Source organism: Euleptes europaea, chromosome 13, assembly GCF_029931775.1.
Source record: "Euleptes europaea isolate rEulEur1 chromosome 13, rEulEur1.hap1, whole genome shotgun sequence".
Lineage (NCBI taxonomy): Eukaryota > Metazoa > Chordata > Lepidosauria > Squamata > Sphaerodactylidae > Euleptes > Euleptes europaea.
Genome location: NC_079324.1, coordinates 60,155,028 through 60,172,048, shown reverse-complemented (window position 1 = coordinate 60,172,048; position 17,021 = coordinate 60,155,028). Strand labels below are relative to the sequence as shown.

At 46.6% G+C, this 17,021-nt stretch overlaps 2 protein-coding genes across 2 annotated transcripts; one reads left to right on the top strand and one right to left on the bottom strand.

Moving 5' to 3' along the window:
- Nucleotides 1-225: 225 nt before the first annotated feature.
- RILPL2 (Rab interacting lysosomal protein like 2) lies at nucleotides 226-6,616 on the bottom strand. The gene is made up of 4 exons (XM_056859696.1): nucleotides 6,260-6,616; nucleotides 2,713-2,864; nucleotides 1,497-1,610; nucleotides 226-250 (listed from the first exon to the last, which is right to left on the bottom strand). The coding sequence occupies exons 1-4, from the start codon at nucleotides 6,614-6,616 to the stop codon at nucleotides 226-228; spliced, it is 648 nt and encodes a 215-aa protein (XP_056715674.1).
- Nucleotides 6,617-11,861: 5,245 nt separating this feature from the next.
- SNRNP35 (small nuclear ribonucleoprotein U11/U12 subunit 35) lies at nucleotides 11,862-12,632 on the top strand. Its single transcript, XM_056859089.1, has one exon. The coding sequence runs from the start codon at nucleotides 11,862-11,864 to the stop codon at nucleotides 12,630-12,632; it is 771 nt and encodes a 256-aa protein (XP_056715067.1).
- The last annotated feature ends 4,389 nt before the right edge of the window (nucleotides 12,633-17,021 follow it).

Genomic DNA, 17,021 nt, shown 5'->3' with positions numbered 1-17,021 from the left:
AAGGCTTCTAAAAACAAAAGTGCATTAATTTATTTTTGCCCCTTGGAGACAAAAATGGATTTCCATTTTTGTAACATGAGAAACAGTGGTTCACAAACGGGGAATTAAAGGAACAGTGGGAAATTAACACAAATCCTGAAACTTCAGAGATCACGGTTAAAAAAAAAAACCCTGGACACTTTCTTCTTTCTCTTTTGAGTCACAATGCAGCGGCTCTTCATCTCTTCATCGTGGCTTTTTAAAAGCAAACCTGCAATCAAAGGGGAAGAAAGCGTGAAGCTGTATCCAAGAGCAGAGAGGCCCCCAGAAGGCACACCAGCTCACCCTGGCCGTGAAAACATAGGCCGTGAGACTGCTGCCAATGCCGAGAAGGCCCCTAATAGTTCTTTCCAAAAGAAGTTAAAGCTGAACATGAACTTCTTAATGTCTCCTATGAAATAAAAGGCGTAGCCAATGGACCAGGTGTTGTTTCCCCTGACAATCAGTTATGAACACATGAAACTCTACCAGTCCCAGTCACTATTCTTGTGGTCTGTCTAGGCAGGGACAGCCAGCGTGGTGTAGTGGTTAGAAGCAGCGGACTCTAATCTGGAGAACCAGGTTGGTTTTCCCACTCCTCCACATAAAGCCAGCTAGATGACCTTGGGACAGTCATAGCTCTCTCTCGGCCCCACCTACCTCACAAGGTGTCTGTTGAAGGGAGAGGAAGGGAAGGAGATTGTCAGCCAGTTTAATTCTCCTTAAAAAGGTTGAGAAATTTGGCATATAAAAACCAATTCTTCTGGCCATCTGCTTGGCACCAATTCTGCCAAAGTTCCAATGCTAAACAAACTAAAAAAAAAAAAAAAACTAGGCTTTTGTAAATTGCTAGCTTGGGGTTTGGTTTTCTTCCACTGTTTTCAGATCAAGACTTTTGAAATCTCATCTTACTTGAACCTTTACCTGCTACTTTTAATGTAGATTAACTTCTAGTGCTGCTAATTTATAATTTTTTATGCTGATTATGCCACTTTATTTTATATATTGTTTGGGTTGTTTTGTTGTATACTGTGATATTACATGTTTTGTAAGAAACAAAAATATTTTACATACGTTCCAGAGTTCTGGAGTGGCGCCCGTGAAGGCCTTGTCTCCTGAAAGGAGGAGCCAGTCAGCTCTGTATAACTTGGCCCCTGAAGTAGGGCTTCCCTGTATGACCTTAAGCTGTGTGGAGATTCATGTGGGAATGGGTGCTCCCTGAGAGCCTTCCAATGAAGGCCATTCATAAGTGGAAGGCAGCACCTTGCACTAGAAAATACATGACGAAGAGCCAGGGATGGAGCATGGAGTGGCCCAGGGGACTTCAGCTCAAAGTTGGGCCTGGGTTCTCTCCCTCCCCCACCCCACAGGTAAAAGTACAAATAGCAGGGAAAGCTAGCACTCATTCCACGCGTGCACATTTTAAATTTGCATTTGGTTTACTCCCAAATCGCCAAAGATGTGGCTCCAGTACTCACAGTCGTTTTATGATGGTTTTCTCTTCGCTTCCTGTACTTGAACCAGAGGTTCTGCCTACAGTGGGTTCCCTGTGGATCGACTCAACTGGATCTTGCTTCTGGGATATGTAGCCACTGGGGAGAGGGAAAAGATTCCCCCCCTTCAATATCAAAGCTATGCAAAATATGAATTTAAGTAAAAGATTTCTATTCATTGCCAACTGTATCTATTTTACAGCTATACCACTGCTAACTAGATACAATTCCTGCATTTGATGATGCATGCCCTAGTCCACAAAAGCTTTGGCCACAGCTTTGTTCTCACCATCAGGGAAAGAGACCACGGGTGGTAGAATGGATGGTACCAAGTCAGCCTGCAGGTGGAGCATCACGTGGACACAGGAAGCTGCCTGATACTGAATCAGACCCTGGGTCCATCAAAGTCAGCATTTTCTACTCAGACCGGCAGCAGCTCTCCAGGGTCTCAGGTAGAGGTCTTTCACATCGCCTACTTGCCTAGTCTCTTTAATTGGAGTTGCCGGGGACTGAACCTGGGACCTTCTGCATGCCAAGCGGATGCTCTGCCACTGAGCCACAGTCCCTCCCCGCCCCCCAGTCTTATCTGGAGAGCTGGGTTTGATCCCCTACTCCTCCACATGAATGGCGGACACTAATGTGGTGAACTGGATTTGTTTCCCCACTCCTATACATGAAGTCAGCTGGGTGACCTTGGGCTAGTCACAGCTCTCTCAGCCCCACCTACCTCACAGAGTGTCTTGTTGTGGGGAGGGGAAGAGAATATGATTGTAAGCTGGTTTGATTCTTCCTTAAGTGGTAGAGAAGGTCAGCATATAAAAACCAACTCTTCTTCTTCACACAGGGCAGAGCTCCTGATCTACTTGGCAAACTATGCAGTCTGCACGGCCTGTTCAGAACCCCTCCCGCAGTGTGCTCTCGGAGGCAAACCTAGGGCCAGCTCCTAGCAGGGAAATACCTGGAGATTTTGGGGGTGGAGCCTGAAAAGGGCAGGTTTGTGGGAGGGGAGGGATTTCAACAGGGTATAGTGCCATAGAGTCCACCTTTCAAAGTGTCCATTTTCTCCAGGTGAACTGATCTCTGTCGCCAGATCAGTTGCAATCCCCCGAGGTCTCCAGCCATCACCTGGAGGTTGGCAGCCCTAGGCAAACCAGGGTGAAATCCAGCACCGAGGAAGCATCTTGTTGTCTCCCTTTCACACCTTTTGTACAACTGCAGCTCTTCTTGCGCCACCATCAGCTGGGCCTTCAACTGGTTGCGTTCCTGGAGCACCTCCCTCAGCTCCTGCAGCGTGAAGCGAGGCCGGTTGGCGTCCGTCAGGTCCACGACCATCTTGTTGGGGCCGAGGCTGACCTATAAGGCCATACAAGGTTATTATTTTTTAAATTCCATATATTTAACTGCCTATCCCAGTGGCTTGGGGAAGGACCACAAGACTTAAAGACAACCCAGAGGATAAAATATATACTGGAAAATATCACTGCCGGTTTTGAGGCTGCAAAGCGGTGAGGCATATTAAATGTCCTTTTCTTCTGGGATGTTTGTAAAGAGTAAAGCTGAATCCAAGGCACTCGAGGGTATAATTCTTTTAATTTCCACAGAGAATTTCAAATCACTCCAGCATGCGAGTATTTCAATCATTTTAAAGTTTCGGGCACCCGCCAAAAAACCAACAGTTTGCAGCCTTTAAAAAGTGAACCTGCAGTCAAAGGGAAGAAACTGTGAAGATGTGTACAAGAGCAGAGAAGGGAAGTCATTCTGCCAAACACTGCAACATACATTTGTTCAATAATCCTTAGATTTAAGTACCAGGCAAAACCCTTTATTTCCTCTCATGCCTTTGGTCAATTTCTCTCATTCTCTCTCATCCTCCCTTTCTATCTAGGACTGGCTTTATTGTTTTTCCCTGGATGCTGCCGTTGGATTTTCAATTATTTTGAAGGTTGCTCAGATTATTGATTGATCTGTCAGCCTCCTGGCTGTTCCATGGAGATTGTTAATGTTATGATGATAATTCTGTTTTCATTGTATCTATCCATCTACTTTTGCACTGACCTGGGTGGCCCAGGCTAGCCTGATCTCGTCAGATCTCAGAAGCTAAGCAGGGTCGGCCCTGGTTAGTATTTGGATGGGAGACCACCAAGGAATACCAAGGTTGCTGTACAGAGGAAGGCACTGGCAAACCACCTCTTTTAGTCTCTTGCCATGAAAACCCCAAAAGGGGTCGCCATAAGTCGGCTGCGACTTGACGGCACTTTACACACACACACATCCATCTACTTTTAAGCTGTAATGCTGGGAATGCCGGGCATAAAGATTGTAAATAAATAAATCTGTACAATGGCCCTGTAAGGTGGGCCAGCATCAAAAATGAAGAGCTAATGCTGAGAGAGAGAGAGAGAGAGAGAGAGTACTAAGGCTATGTAGTGAGTTTGTCAGTCATTTGGGTTCTCCTAAGCCACTAATTGATGCTGTGCCAGTTTTTGGTGACCGTTGTAGAGTAACGGCTAAGAAAATGAGCTGTGATTTGGGAGGTTACCAGTTCAAATCTTGCTTTTGCCATAAATTCATGAGGAGGCCATGGGCAGGTTTCTCTCAGCCTCTCATCTGCAATAGCGAGAACGAATACTGGCCTCGCCTACCTTACAAGGCTGTTGCAAGGAGAGCTTTGAACATCCAAATTGTGATACAGAGACCATTACTGCGGTAGTTTGCAGTTGCCTGATACGGCCAGTGGCAGATCTACTATGAAACTAATGACGCTTAAGCTTCAGGGCCCCAAATCCCAGAGGGATCCTCGAATCCTTCGTTGGTGCACGGCTTAATAGTTCCATAGCTCTGCCTTTAGGCTAGAGCCAATTGGAACCATAAAAAGACATCTGAATTCTCAATTCAGGCTGCACTCGTCTCGCATCTGCATTATAACACCAAAAATCAGATTTTCACCTCTTTATCCTAACAAGCCCCCTCTGATGACCTTCTACCTTTCCGTTAGAGATTGAACCAATACATCTGCCATAGAAGAACCCCACTGACGAAGGTAACAGAAGTTACCCAGACCTCGTTGCTGGTGGGAAGGGGCTCACTGTAGGGCCCATTTTCAAGGACTCCACCCCACCACCCTGTTCTCTGCCATTTGGGCCTCGAGGTCCTTGCGAGGGCACACTAGCAAATGGCATTGCAGATTCCTGCAAAAGCACAGCACCTTTATGTTTAAACTGTGTGAACAAAAGCTAATATATGCCCCAAGATACAATAACCCCCTACTCTCCAAGCGATGTGCTGTAAAGCATGGGCTTTGCTCTGGCTTAGAAGAAGAGTTGGTTTTTATATGCCGACTTTCTCTACCACTTAAGGGAGACTCAAACCGGCTTACAATCACCTTCCCCTCCCCACAACAGACACCCTGTGTGGTAGGTGGGGCTGAGAGAGAGTGACTTGCTCAAGGTCACCCAGCTGGCTTCATGTGTACGAGTGGGGAAACAAATCCAGTTCACCAGATTGGCTTCCGCTGCTCATGTGGAGGAGTGGGGAATCAAACCAGGTTCTCCAGAGCAGAATCCACCGCTCCAAACCACCGCTCTTGAACAGTACACCACAGCAGCTCCATTCTAGAAACCAGTGTTTCCATACTAGAAATGACAAGCTTGGCGGCCCCCCTTTCTTGAGCGACTGGTGCAGAAGTCTCGAATGCAGAACAGAAAGCAGAACAGAAGTATTTTGAAATCTGCTTTGAGATTCAGCAGGAAAGGCGGCCCGTAAAGTAAAGACGGCATAAGTTGTATATCTGAATTCCTGGTACAGAAAATGCCCCCCAGGGCTTTCCAAAGGCACAAGAGGTCTGTTTATTCCAATTTATGGAACTCACCGTAGCAAGATGTGGTGACAGCCACTAGCTGAAATGGCTTCTTCTTTTTTTTAGGCTTGACAAATTTGTGGATGACAGCTAGGGTTGCCAGGTCCCTCTTCACCATCAGTGGGAGGTTTTGGGGGTGGAGCCTGAGGAGGGTGGAGTTTGGGGAGGGGAGGGACTTTAATGCCATAGAGTCCAATTGCCAAAGCAGCCATTTTCTCCAGGGGAACTGATCTCTATCTGCTGGAGATCAGTTGTAGTAGTAGGAAATCTCCAGGTAGTACCTGGAGGTTGGCAACCCTAATGACAGTCCCCTAACAGCAATTAGCCACAATTGGTTAACTGAAATTTCCGTGCCCGGGAGCGATTATTTTAATTTTTTATTTATTTAATTGTTCTGTACCCCACCTTTCTCCCCAGTGGGGACCTAACACGTCTTACATTGTTCTCCTCTCTTCCATTTTATCCTCACAACAACCCTGTGAGGTAGGGTAGGCTGTGAGCGTGTGACTGGCCCAAGGTTGCCCATGAGCACACTTCCTACCCTTTCCCAGTGTGTAACTCAAATCAGCCACCTTAGAATAGAATCGTAGAGTTGGAAGGGACCACCAGGGCCATCTAGTCCAACCCCCTGCGCAATGCAGGAAATTCACAGCTACCTCCCCCCCCACGCCCCCAGTGACCCCTACTCCATGCCCAGAAGACGGCCAAGATGCCCTCCCTCATGATCTGCCTAAGGTCAAAAAATCAGCATTGCTGACAGATAGGCATCCAGCCTTCTAACGGACATGACAACAGAAGAGGTCCACTGACATCCAGGTAAGGCTGGTTCCCAGCACTTCCTTTAAAAAAGTAATAACAATAATCACAAATAATAAGCCAGCCGAGGACCTACCTCTTCTGCGGCTCTGTGGGACCCCTGTTTCCGGAGCTGCTCTACCTCTCTTTTGAGGCTGTCCCTCTCCATCTTCAGGGCTTCCACCGTCAGGTTGTTGTCATCCACCAAGGCTTCCAGCATCTCCAGGACGCTGACCACCTTGAACTGCAGCTGGGCCACCCTGGCCGGCACCTCCAGCCGAGGCTCGCTGCTGATTTTGTGCAGTTCCCTCCCCAAGACGTAAGACATGTCATAGACATCCTCCACCGTCAGCTGGAAGGGGTTCTTCCCAAAAGCCCCTTCAGGCTCACAGCCACTGCCTTCTTCTTCCTCCTCCTCCTCCTCAGTGGTCTCCTGATGCTGTTCAGCATGCATGCCAAGGAAGGGAATGTCTAGAGTAAAAGCAGGGAAGAAAGAGAGAGGGGTCTGTCTCTCCTTCCCTGGCCGGGGCAAGCCCTTCTTCTCATGCAGCCAGACAACGTTGCAACACCCAGCAACTTCCTTCCTCCTCTGAAACTTTCATCTGTGACTGATTCCTTCCAATCTGCCTTTGGGGGAAGCTCCGGAGGGCCCAATCAAAGGCCAGAAGGAGAGGTGGGGCTAAAGGGGAAAGTTACCATGGAGCCGGAGGGGAAGTTTGCAGCCTGTGACGCCTCAGTGACAGGCTGCCCTGGAAGATGGTGGCGGCGTGTGCCGCATTCGCAACATCTGCAGCTTCTCAGACCTGTTGAGATCAGGGAGGCTGTAGCTAGGGTCAGTAATGCTATATAGGTTGAATGATTGTGGTACTTACCGTTCCAATTAATTGCTTTTTTTAAAAGGACCTAATCAGAAGGAGATTGAGACTGGGAAGGGCAGCCATGCAGGAACTAGAAAAGATTCTTAAGTGTAAGGATGTGTCACTGGCAACCAAGATCAAGTTAATTCACACCATCATATTCTCTATTACTATGTATGGGTGTGAAAGCTAGACAATAAAGAAAGCTGGTAGGAAGAAAGTAGATTCCTCTGAAATGTGGTGTTGCAGGAGAGTGTTACGGATACCATGGACTGCCAAAAAATAATAATCAGTGGGTTATAGATCAAATCAAGCCTGAACTGACCCTAAAAGCTAAAATGACTACACTGAGGCTATTGTATTTTGGTCACATTATGAGAAGACAAGAGTCCCTGGAAAAGACAATAATGCTAGGAAAAGCTGAGGGCAGCAGGAAAAGAGGAAGACCCAACAAGAGATGGATTATTGTCGAAGGCTTTCACGGTCAGAGTTCATTGGTTCTTGTAGGTTATCCGGGCTGTGTAACCGTGGTCTTGGAATTTTCTTTCCTGACGTTTCGCCAGCAACTGTGGCAGGCATCTTCAGAGTAGTAACACTGAAGGACAGTGTCTCTCCTTCAGTGTCCTTCAGTGTTACTACTCTGAAGATGCCTGCCACAGTTGCTGGCGAAACGTCAGGAAAGAAAATTCCAAGACCACGGTTACACAGCCCGGATAACCTACAAGAACCAAGAGATGGATTGACTCTGGTAAAGGAAGCCACAGCCCTCAATTTGCAAGATCTGAGAAAGGCTGTTAAGGATAGGACGTTTTGGAGGACATTGATTCATAGGGTCGCCATGAGTCAGAAGCGACTTGACAGCACTTAACACACACAATACTGAGGCATGTCTTCATCTTCTGCTCTTGAGCCAATATGGAGAAGCGGGTCAAGGATCAGACTAAGACTGGGAAGAGCTACACTCAAATCCCCACCCAGTTAGGAAGGGTGACCTTGGGTGAATCACTCTTGCCCAGACTGACCTACTTTGCAGGGTTGTTAGGAGGTTAAAGGAGGCCAGAGAGAAAACATGCCAGCTGTCCTGTCGGATGACATAAAAATTAGACAGATAAATCTCTAAAAAAAATCTCTTTAGTGTTAAAAGACGTTAAAAATGTGATTAATTTGGTGTAGCCCAATCTTATGTATGTTTACTTAGAAGTAAGTCCACCTTTGCTCCCTCAGCCTTAGTCCCAAATATTGCTTTAAAAAGTGTTAATAAAAAGGTATTTATCCAAAGAAAAATCCATCAACAAAAGCCATGCTATACCTTTTACTAGGCCTAAGGAAAACAAGACAAATTAATGTGCCTTTTTTCTGCTCTTTAGAACTGTCCATCAGAATGATGTGTGTTTTGGGCTATTAGGCTAAGGTCTCTCGTTTTGGAACTTCCGAGAAAATGTGCATAAGGTTGGTTATACCCTAAGAAGAGTGTAGCGAAATAAAATATTTCCACGCTGCCTGAGTAAAAGAACTGTGATGCATTCCAAATCTTTGGGGCTAATTTTGTAATGCCCAGATATAAGGGCTGGTTTAGAACACTATGTATTCATACGCACACACATGGAAGCTTTGGGAAGTTGGCATCCGGGAGCCAAGAACCAACAAATCATGCTCTCTGTGCTTGGTACGGCCTTTCACCAGTAGAGAGCTCTGAATTACGTTCATCTTCAGGAATGTGGTTTCTGGTTACCGAGCTCACAAGATCAGGCACTCACTAAGTGACGCCTTCGGCCAAAATCTATAGGTTATGCTAATTAGAGTGAAGTAGACACCTAATGTGCATTGGTGCTTTTTTGGTTCTTGTGGTTTATCCAGGCTGTGTAACCGTGGTCTTGGTATTTTCTTTCCTGATGTTTCGCCAGCAGCTGTGGCAGGCATCTTCAGAGGAGTAACACTGAAGGACACTGTCCTTCAGTGTTACTCCTCTGAAGATGCCTGCCACAGCTGCTGGCGAAACGTCAGGAAAGAAAATACCAAGACCACGGTTACACAGCCTGGATAAACCACAAGAACCAATGAACTCTGACCGTGAAAGCCTTCGACAATATATTGGTGCTTTTGTGTATCAATCTGCTTGTCAGCAGCCATGGGCCTGCCCCATGCGAATGCATAAATGATACTGACTTTCCTTTGTTTCTCTGGTGAGTAACTCTGCATCTTATTTGTGGCTTAGTTCACCCCAGGTCTGTGTTTAGCTAAATAAAAAACTGTTGCTCTTTTTAACCTCCTCCTAGTTGTCTTCATTGGACTCTATAAGACAGGGGTGGGGAACGTCAGGCCTGGGGGCCGTATAAGGCCCGCGAAGTCATTTGGTCTGGCCCTTCATGGGTCCTGGTGGATCTCTAGCTCAGAAGGATTTAAGACTGCCGATCCGCCCCCTCCTACAGACAGGAATAGCCTCTATTCAAGGCAGATGTGAGTTTGTTTTGGCAAGAAAAGTAACCTTCTTTCCCCCTTGCAGAAGAGTCGTTAGCTATGGAGCTGCTAGGACCGCCCAAGAAACTGTGTTAACCTTTTCCCACCCGGGCCGTGGAGAAACGTATTCCCTCTGTACTACAAGAGGGCTGGGGGCGGAAGTGGCGAATGGCCCGCGAATAATGTTGTGTGTGTGTTAAGCGCCGTCAAGTCGCTTCCGACTCATGGCGACCTTATGAATGAAAGCCCTCCAAAAATGTCCTATCTTTGACAGCCTTGCTCAGATCTTGCAAATTGAAGGCCGTGGCTTCCTTTGTTACAAATATCCAAATGGCCCTTGGTGGGAAAAAAGGTCCCCCACCCCTGCTATAAGACAACCAGGGCACTTCAATTTAAAAAGAAGCAAGCAAGCACAGCCCACTTGGCCCACGTGCTCACTTGGCTGGAGAACCCGCTGCATTCCATGGGAATCCCCCTCTCCCCCCCCCCGTTTAAGGTACCAGCCCTAAAACAGGTGACATACCGGCTTCCGTCATCAGGGGGCGCCCGTAGGGAAGCTCATAAGCAAGCGCGCCTTTGTTTTCAGAGCTGCGGATTCGCGCCGAGCTGCGGGAGGGTCGGCGCGAAACCCTGTGGCTACTCTGAGGATGAGATTCTGCTTTTACCAAAAATAAAAACCCTGCTTTTAAATAGCTAACCTTGGCCAGCTCTAAGGAATCCGTCCCTGCAGAGGAGTGGCCGTTGATCTGACGAATCGGCCGCTGCGGATGAAAAACTAGCTGTTTGCGCGACTGGGGTTTTTCCCAACGGCGTGGTGAGTGTTTCCCTTTTGCAAAGGCTTGCAAAAGTGTGGGGTGGGGGGAGAGGCAGCGGGGTCGGGGGTCGCGCACGCCGTGGCGGCTTGCTCCTGCGCTTGCAGCCCTTGTGCTGGACTGGAAGTGAGGGAAGCTTCTGGCTTTCAAAAGAGGGGGGATCTGAGGGTAATGAGTTTGCCAACTGACCAGGGCAAAAGCCCCAACCTGCTGCTCTGTTAATACTACTATTTATTTATTTATAACATTTTTATGCCTCCCTTCCACCAGGTCAGGTTTCCCAAGGCGGTGCACATAAAAACAATCATTACAGCAACAACATCGAATGGCCACTTGAGCTATGGAAACTCGCTGGGAGGCCTGGGGCCAGTCACCACTCTCCGCCTAACCTACCCCGCAGGGTTGTTGTGAGGATAAACGGGAGGAGAGGAGAATAGTGTGAGCTTCTTTGAAGAAGTTGGTTTCTATATGCCGACTTTCTCTACCACTTAAGGGAGACTCAAACCAGCCTACAATCACCTTCTCTTCCCCACAAGACACCCTGTGAGGTAGGTGGGGCTGAGAGTGTGACTAGCCCAAGGTCACCCAGCTGGCTTCACGTGGAGGAGCGAGAAAACCTACCCAGTCCCCCAGATCAGCCACCGCTCTTAACCACTACACCATGCTTTGGATCCCCATTGGGGAGAAAGGTGGGGCATAAATGAAGTAAGTAAATAAACGTTTAAAATGATAAAATAATTAAATAAAAACACATAAACAGACAACATCAACACCAGGGAAGAGGGCCAACAACCATTACTGGGGGTATGCCAAACGAAACAAAAAAAGGCTTCATCTGCTTGGCATTTATAGGGTGCTTCTGAATGTCCAAGGTGTTTTCATGTATATTATCTTGGTGTAATCCTTACAACATCCCTGTGAGGAGGATCATTTATTTATTTACTTCATTTGTACCCCTCCTTTCTCCCTAATGGGGAACCCAAGGTGGCTTATATATTTCTCCTCCAGCTTATCCTCACAAGAGCCCTGTGAGGTAGCTTAGGCTGTGAGTAGCCCAGAGATACCCAGTGAGCTTCCGGGGCATGTAGGGATTAGAACCTGAGTCTCCCAGATCCTAGTCCAATACTTTAACCACTACACCACAATGGCTGTCTTTAGGGAAACCTGTCTGCCATTATATATCTCACTGAGGAACATTTGATAAGCTTCTGAGGATCACGAAAGTTGCTCAGAACCCAGTCTGAAATCTTTGTTCTAGGAGAGAAAATGGCACTGCGTGAAAATTTTACTTTCTTGATTTTGCTACATATATGTATGCTGGGTATTTGTAACTATTTGTGATTTTCTGTTGTGTATGCCTGAGGTAACACGGGTACACACCTTAGTGATATATAGACTTCCCCCTTACACCCATGTAAAGAATCCTGTGTGAATTGGCCCTAAAGCAAGGGGACAGAACTCATCCAAATAACAAACAAGGTGGATAAGAATTCCTTGAAATAAGAGATGGAACAGAATTCCTTGAAATGAGAGAGACATTAATCTATACTTCTGGTGCTCTTTTCTCCAGACAATGAATGAGTGGGCGCCCATTGCAAAAGAATATGATCCGCTCAAAGCAGGAAGCATTGATGGTACGGATGAAGAGCCACATGACCGAGCCATTTGGAGGGCTATGACGGCCCGCTATGTCCCCAACCATGGTGTCACAGGAGATCCTCACCTCACGCTTTTTGTGGCGAGACTCAGTATACAAACCACTGAGGACAAGTTGAAGGAAGTCTTTTCACGCTACGGGGACATCCGGAGGATGCGCCTGGTGAGGGACTTGGTCACGGGTTTTTCAAAGGGCTACGCGTTCATCGAGTACAAAGACGAACGGGCGCTGCTGAAAGCTCACAGAGATGCCAATAAACTGATAATTGACCAGCGCGAGGTATTTGTAGACTTTGAGCTGGAAAGGACCCTGAAAGGATGGATCCCTCGGCGGCTTGGGGGCGGCTTTGGGGGCAAAAAGGAATCTGGGCAGCTGCGGTTTGGGGGCAGGGACAGACCTTTCCGGAAGCCCATCAACTTGCCTGCTATGAAAAGTGATTTTTACGGAGAAGGGCTGGCGGAAAAAAGGGAGAGGGGCTGGTCCAGAGATTGGAAAACGAGGGATCGAGCTCACGGGAGGAACCGGGAGCACAGGCGGCCCGAAAGGGAGCGGAGCGAAAGCAAGAGGGACCGTGAACGGCACTCCAGAGAGGAAAGAAGCTCTGGGAAAGAGGGAAGGGACAGGGAGAGGAGAGACCGGAGCAGAGACCGCAGCTCCAGAAGGCCAAGGGACGAAGACCAATTCTGACAGATAAACTCCCATCCTGTACTGTTTGACTGCAGGTTCTGATAGGAAAGCACGGATATGGGTTCCTGAACATTTTTTACTCAATGCACTCATATCGAAGCCACATGGACTCTAGGAAAGTTTTGGTTTAGGATTGGCCCACAGAAGTAATAAAAAGCTATCCTAAAGGGCGGTTCCCCAGGTAACAGCAAGGGCTAAGAAGAGGTGGAGTAAAGCAGGCCAGTTTCCAGTTGCTAGTCCCTGTTGGCTCTTCCCAGTGCTTTTACTCTTCAGGTAATCTTGGGTAACAGCACTGCAAGAAAGTGAAGGTTTTTTTAAAAGGCACAGAACTGTCTGTATTTTTGCCATAGTGGCTGGTTTTCTGCCCCGTGGGAAGATTTAACCTCCTTTCACCCTGGTTTGGCCCCAGCTCAGAGGCCTCATTCACAACACGGCGATGTGTTTTCAAGGCTGTGTCAAAAACGCCTGTTATTTTGAACATGTCACTGGCCTTCAGCTAAGGTTTAAATGAGTTGCGTGATTGTCTTGTATGTGCGGTGCGAATGATTACAGAATACCCTTAACACAATAATGACCCCATTGTGCTGTTTCCGTGATGGCATATCTCATAGGATGCTTTCTGGGTCTTGTGAAATTGAATGTGGATGTATGTCTGTAGGAAATAAATGTTGTTTTTCTTCTTACTGAATAAGGTTTATGTGCGTTCTGTGAACAAAGGTTGTGTGCTGCAGTTACCTTTTAGCATAAATTGCTGGAAAATTAGAGTTTGCGCCTAGTAAGCTTTACCCCCCCCAAAAAATACCAAGGGAGATGATATATTGAAGGGACACCAGCATATAGGAGTGATCTGTAGTAATGTCACCCCTAAGTGCATGAGAGAGGAATCTTAAATCAATTTTAAACTAAATCAGAGCATGCCCAAGCTGGGAATGTAGGATAGGAATTACAAGGGCTTTCCCTTACGGTCTGGTTTGAAGCCTTTATAGGAATTTCTGTTATCAGTAAATTATGCATGTAGCTCTTCTATCAGAGCAATACTGTTTTTCCTAAGCTGCCAACTTGCTATTTTTAGCATCCCTCTCCTGGACTTATGGGTTTGGGAATTGTGGGCAGAATGTTTGTCTTTCCTTGCTCAGCCACACCATGATTTTTGCACCGTTGTCAAGTCGTTTGGTGCCTGTGCGCTCACACACACACATTCGAAGCTTTTTAAAGGCATGCCTTGGAAGATTCACAAACATTCTAACAGCTCAGGTGGAAAGCCTTCAGTAACCGAATGTTAATAAAGGGTGCAGATTCTGCATGGGAAAGGAAAGAGATCTGGGGAAGATGTAAGAAGTAGGAGGAGAGGCCAGATGCACAAAATAGAAATAAAATAGGCAGAATGTTGAGAAGTAAGAGTCGTGAGGGAAAGAGAAGTATATGGTTAATTAGGCTGAGAAAAGGAGACACCAAGGAGAAATGTATGGGGGAATTTTAGAAAGGGCCTAGGTTTTGGAAGTGCTGTGAACAGGAAAAAGGTTTTTAGTCTCTGGTATCTTCTGAAAATGGGCAGTGATGCCAGAGACGCGAACCAGGGCCTGAATTTCATATATTTTATTTTAAATTAAGCTGCCAGCTCATTGGCAGCAGGTATATAATCACAGTGTGTAAATACCATTGAAGACGCCTCATTTAATTCAGAAATAGTTTATTTAGATTATTAAAAAGATCTACAGTTGACCCAGCCCTCTTCCCACCCACCCTGCAAACAAACCCTATTTTATTGCCTTTTTTAACCTAACGATATCCTGAATCTTTAAACACATTCCCTGCTTTGCATATCTCACAGTTCTGTTAATTCCCTTTCCAGTATGTTAGACCTCTCCAGGCAATTGTGTTGAGAGATTCCTTCCAATTATACAATAATTGGTTACATGTTAGCAGTTTAGAGGAACTGACTAGAGCATTAACTGTCACAGAGAGGACTGGTGATAGGATCTGCATATTTTTGTTTTGAGACGGGACTCAACTTTGGCCAAGACATTCGGGAAAAATACAAGAGCTTGTGGGTATCGTCAGTGCAGCCTGTTAGTCTGCGCCAGGTGTCCCCAACATGGTGCCCACCAATACCTTACCTGGCACCTCCAGTGGACGGGGCCACTGGAGATCTGATTGTTTGTGCAGACTACAATGAAATTGCATCAGCGGCATCTACCATCCCTGTGTCGCTTTTATTCTCTGTCACTCCTCTTTCCTAATTTAGTTTTTAAATTACCCCTCTTCTCACTGCCTTTGGTCTTCCTATGGGTGTGTTTGGCTCTGCCTCCTATAGCAGCTACTTTGTAGTTACACCCTCCACCCTGTGTCAGAACTCCAAAGGTGCTCAGAGGTTCAAAAAGGTTGGGGGACCCCTAGTCTATGCAATTGATCGTACGGGAATGTAGCTTCCTGAGAATTTCAGCTATCCATTTTTAAGGGTTTTCCGCCCCCTAGTCCTCATGGAAGTAAGCATGATGGGGAAGACATCCTTCGCAGAAGAGCAATGAGCAGGACTTCTAGTAGATGGGAGTTTTTTGCCCAACTCCTTGCCCTTCTCTGCTGCAAGGCAGGCAGAATACATTATGCCAAGTAAGAATTTGCATAATTTCATCTAATATGTGTATTAGTCTGGAGAAGAATATTTGTTTTAATAGAGCTCAGTGGATCCTGATTTCATCAGCATTTGAAGGCTGGTGAGGTCCTGTCAGCACTTTCTTGGGCCTTGGTGGCCTTTCCGAGGGCAGAAAGGCAGGATATAAATTTTGTAAAAATAAAAAATATATAAATAAGAAAAAGAAGAGTTGGTTTTTATATGCCGACTTTCTCTACCACTTAAGGGAGACTTGAATCAGCTTACAATCACCTTCCCTTCCCCACAACAGACACCCCGTGAGATAGGTGGGGCTGAGAGAGCTCTAACAGAGCTGTGACTTGCCCAAGGTCACCCAGCTGGCTTCTTGTGTAGGAGTGGGGAAACAAATCCAGTTCGCCAGATTAGCCTCCACCGCTCATGTGGAGGAGTGGGGAATCAAACCCGGTTCTCCAGATTAGAGTCCGAATTGCACATTTATCCAGGTACTGGTCCCATTTGTGAAGTGAATGCACAGATGTATGTGCATACAGGCAGAATGTACGCATGTTCACTGAAATGTGTGAACAGGGTGATTCTTTGCCCTCATTGGAGTAGGCAACAGGGTTGGCATAGGCATGTATTCTGAGATATCCAAGAATTCAGCAAGCGTTTTTCACTCGCAATAAAATGAACACATGAAACTGCCTTATACTGACTCAGACCCTTGTTCCATCGAAGTCAGTACTGTCTGCTAAGACTGGCAGCTGCTCTCCAGGGTCTCAGGCTTTTCCATCACTTACTTGCCTAGTCCCTTTAAGTAGATATGCCAGGGATTGAACCTGGGACCTTCTGCATGCCAACCAGATGCTCTAGCACTGGGTCACAGTCCCCCCCAAAGTGACAGAGAAGAAAACTGCGGCAGATACAGGTTTTGCACGGCTCTGCCTATTTCTCCGCCTACAGTCTCTTCAAGGATCAGAAATGGCAAAGTGAAACCTTGCACTAATACTGATGGCAGGAGCCCTCAAGGCGCAACCGAGAGTCAAAACAACAGTATCCAATGGTAGTGAGCGGTTGATAGGGACGAGGACCATTGCTCCATGGGAGACGGGATGAAAAGACTGGCCCGCACTGGTTAAGCTTTACAGTACAATCCTAAACAGAGTTACTCCAGTCTAAGCCCACCGAAATGAATGGGCTTAGACTGGAGCAACTCTAATAGGTTCCCTAAAAGGTTCATAATATAGCGTTCTCTCCCCCCATCTTGCAGATTGGGGAATCAAACCTGGTTTACACTTGTGGAGAAATGAGGTGGCAGAGACCTGAGGTGGTACTATGGACACCCTACTACAGGCTGCAGATAAGAGGATCACATTTTTCAATTCCCTCCTATATTAAACAAAAAAATTCTCCCTGCAAATGAAAAACCAGCAAAGAAAACAAACAGAACCTCCCTCCCTGCTTGTGGTAGTTTTCTATCTGCATTTTTGTTTTTTCTACAAAGGAGCACTCAGAGATGGAATCTACTACCTGGTTCACTTCATTCTCCTGTATGTGTGATTCAGGCCTGAGACAGGAACGTGTTGCCAAAAGGCCCAAGTTTGTGGCTGCAAAGAGACTTGAACGTGGGGCCTTGCGGATCACACACTCAGCCACTGCTGCTACACCAGCTCTCAAGACCTATTTCCTTTACTTTGCCTGCTCTGTATAAGAAACTGGCAAGACAGGAAGCTTGGTGGATACGGATATCAATGCAGCATTAAAAAATCTCAGAAGAGGTTACGTCAGGGAAGTCT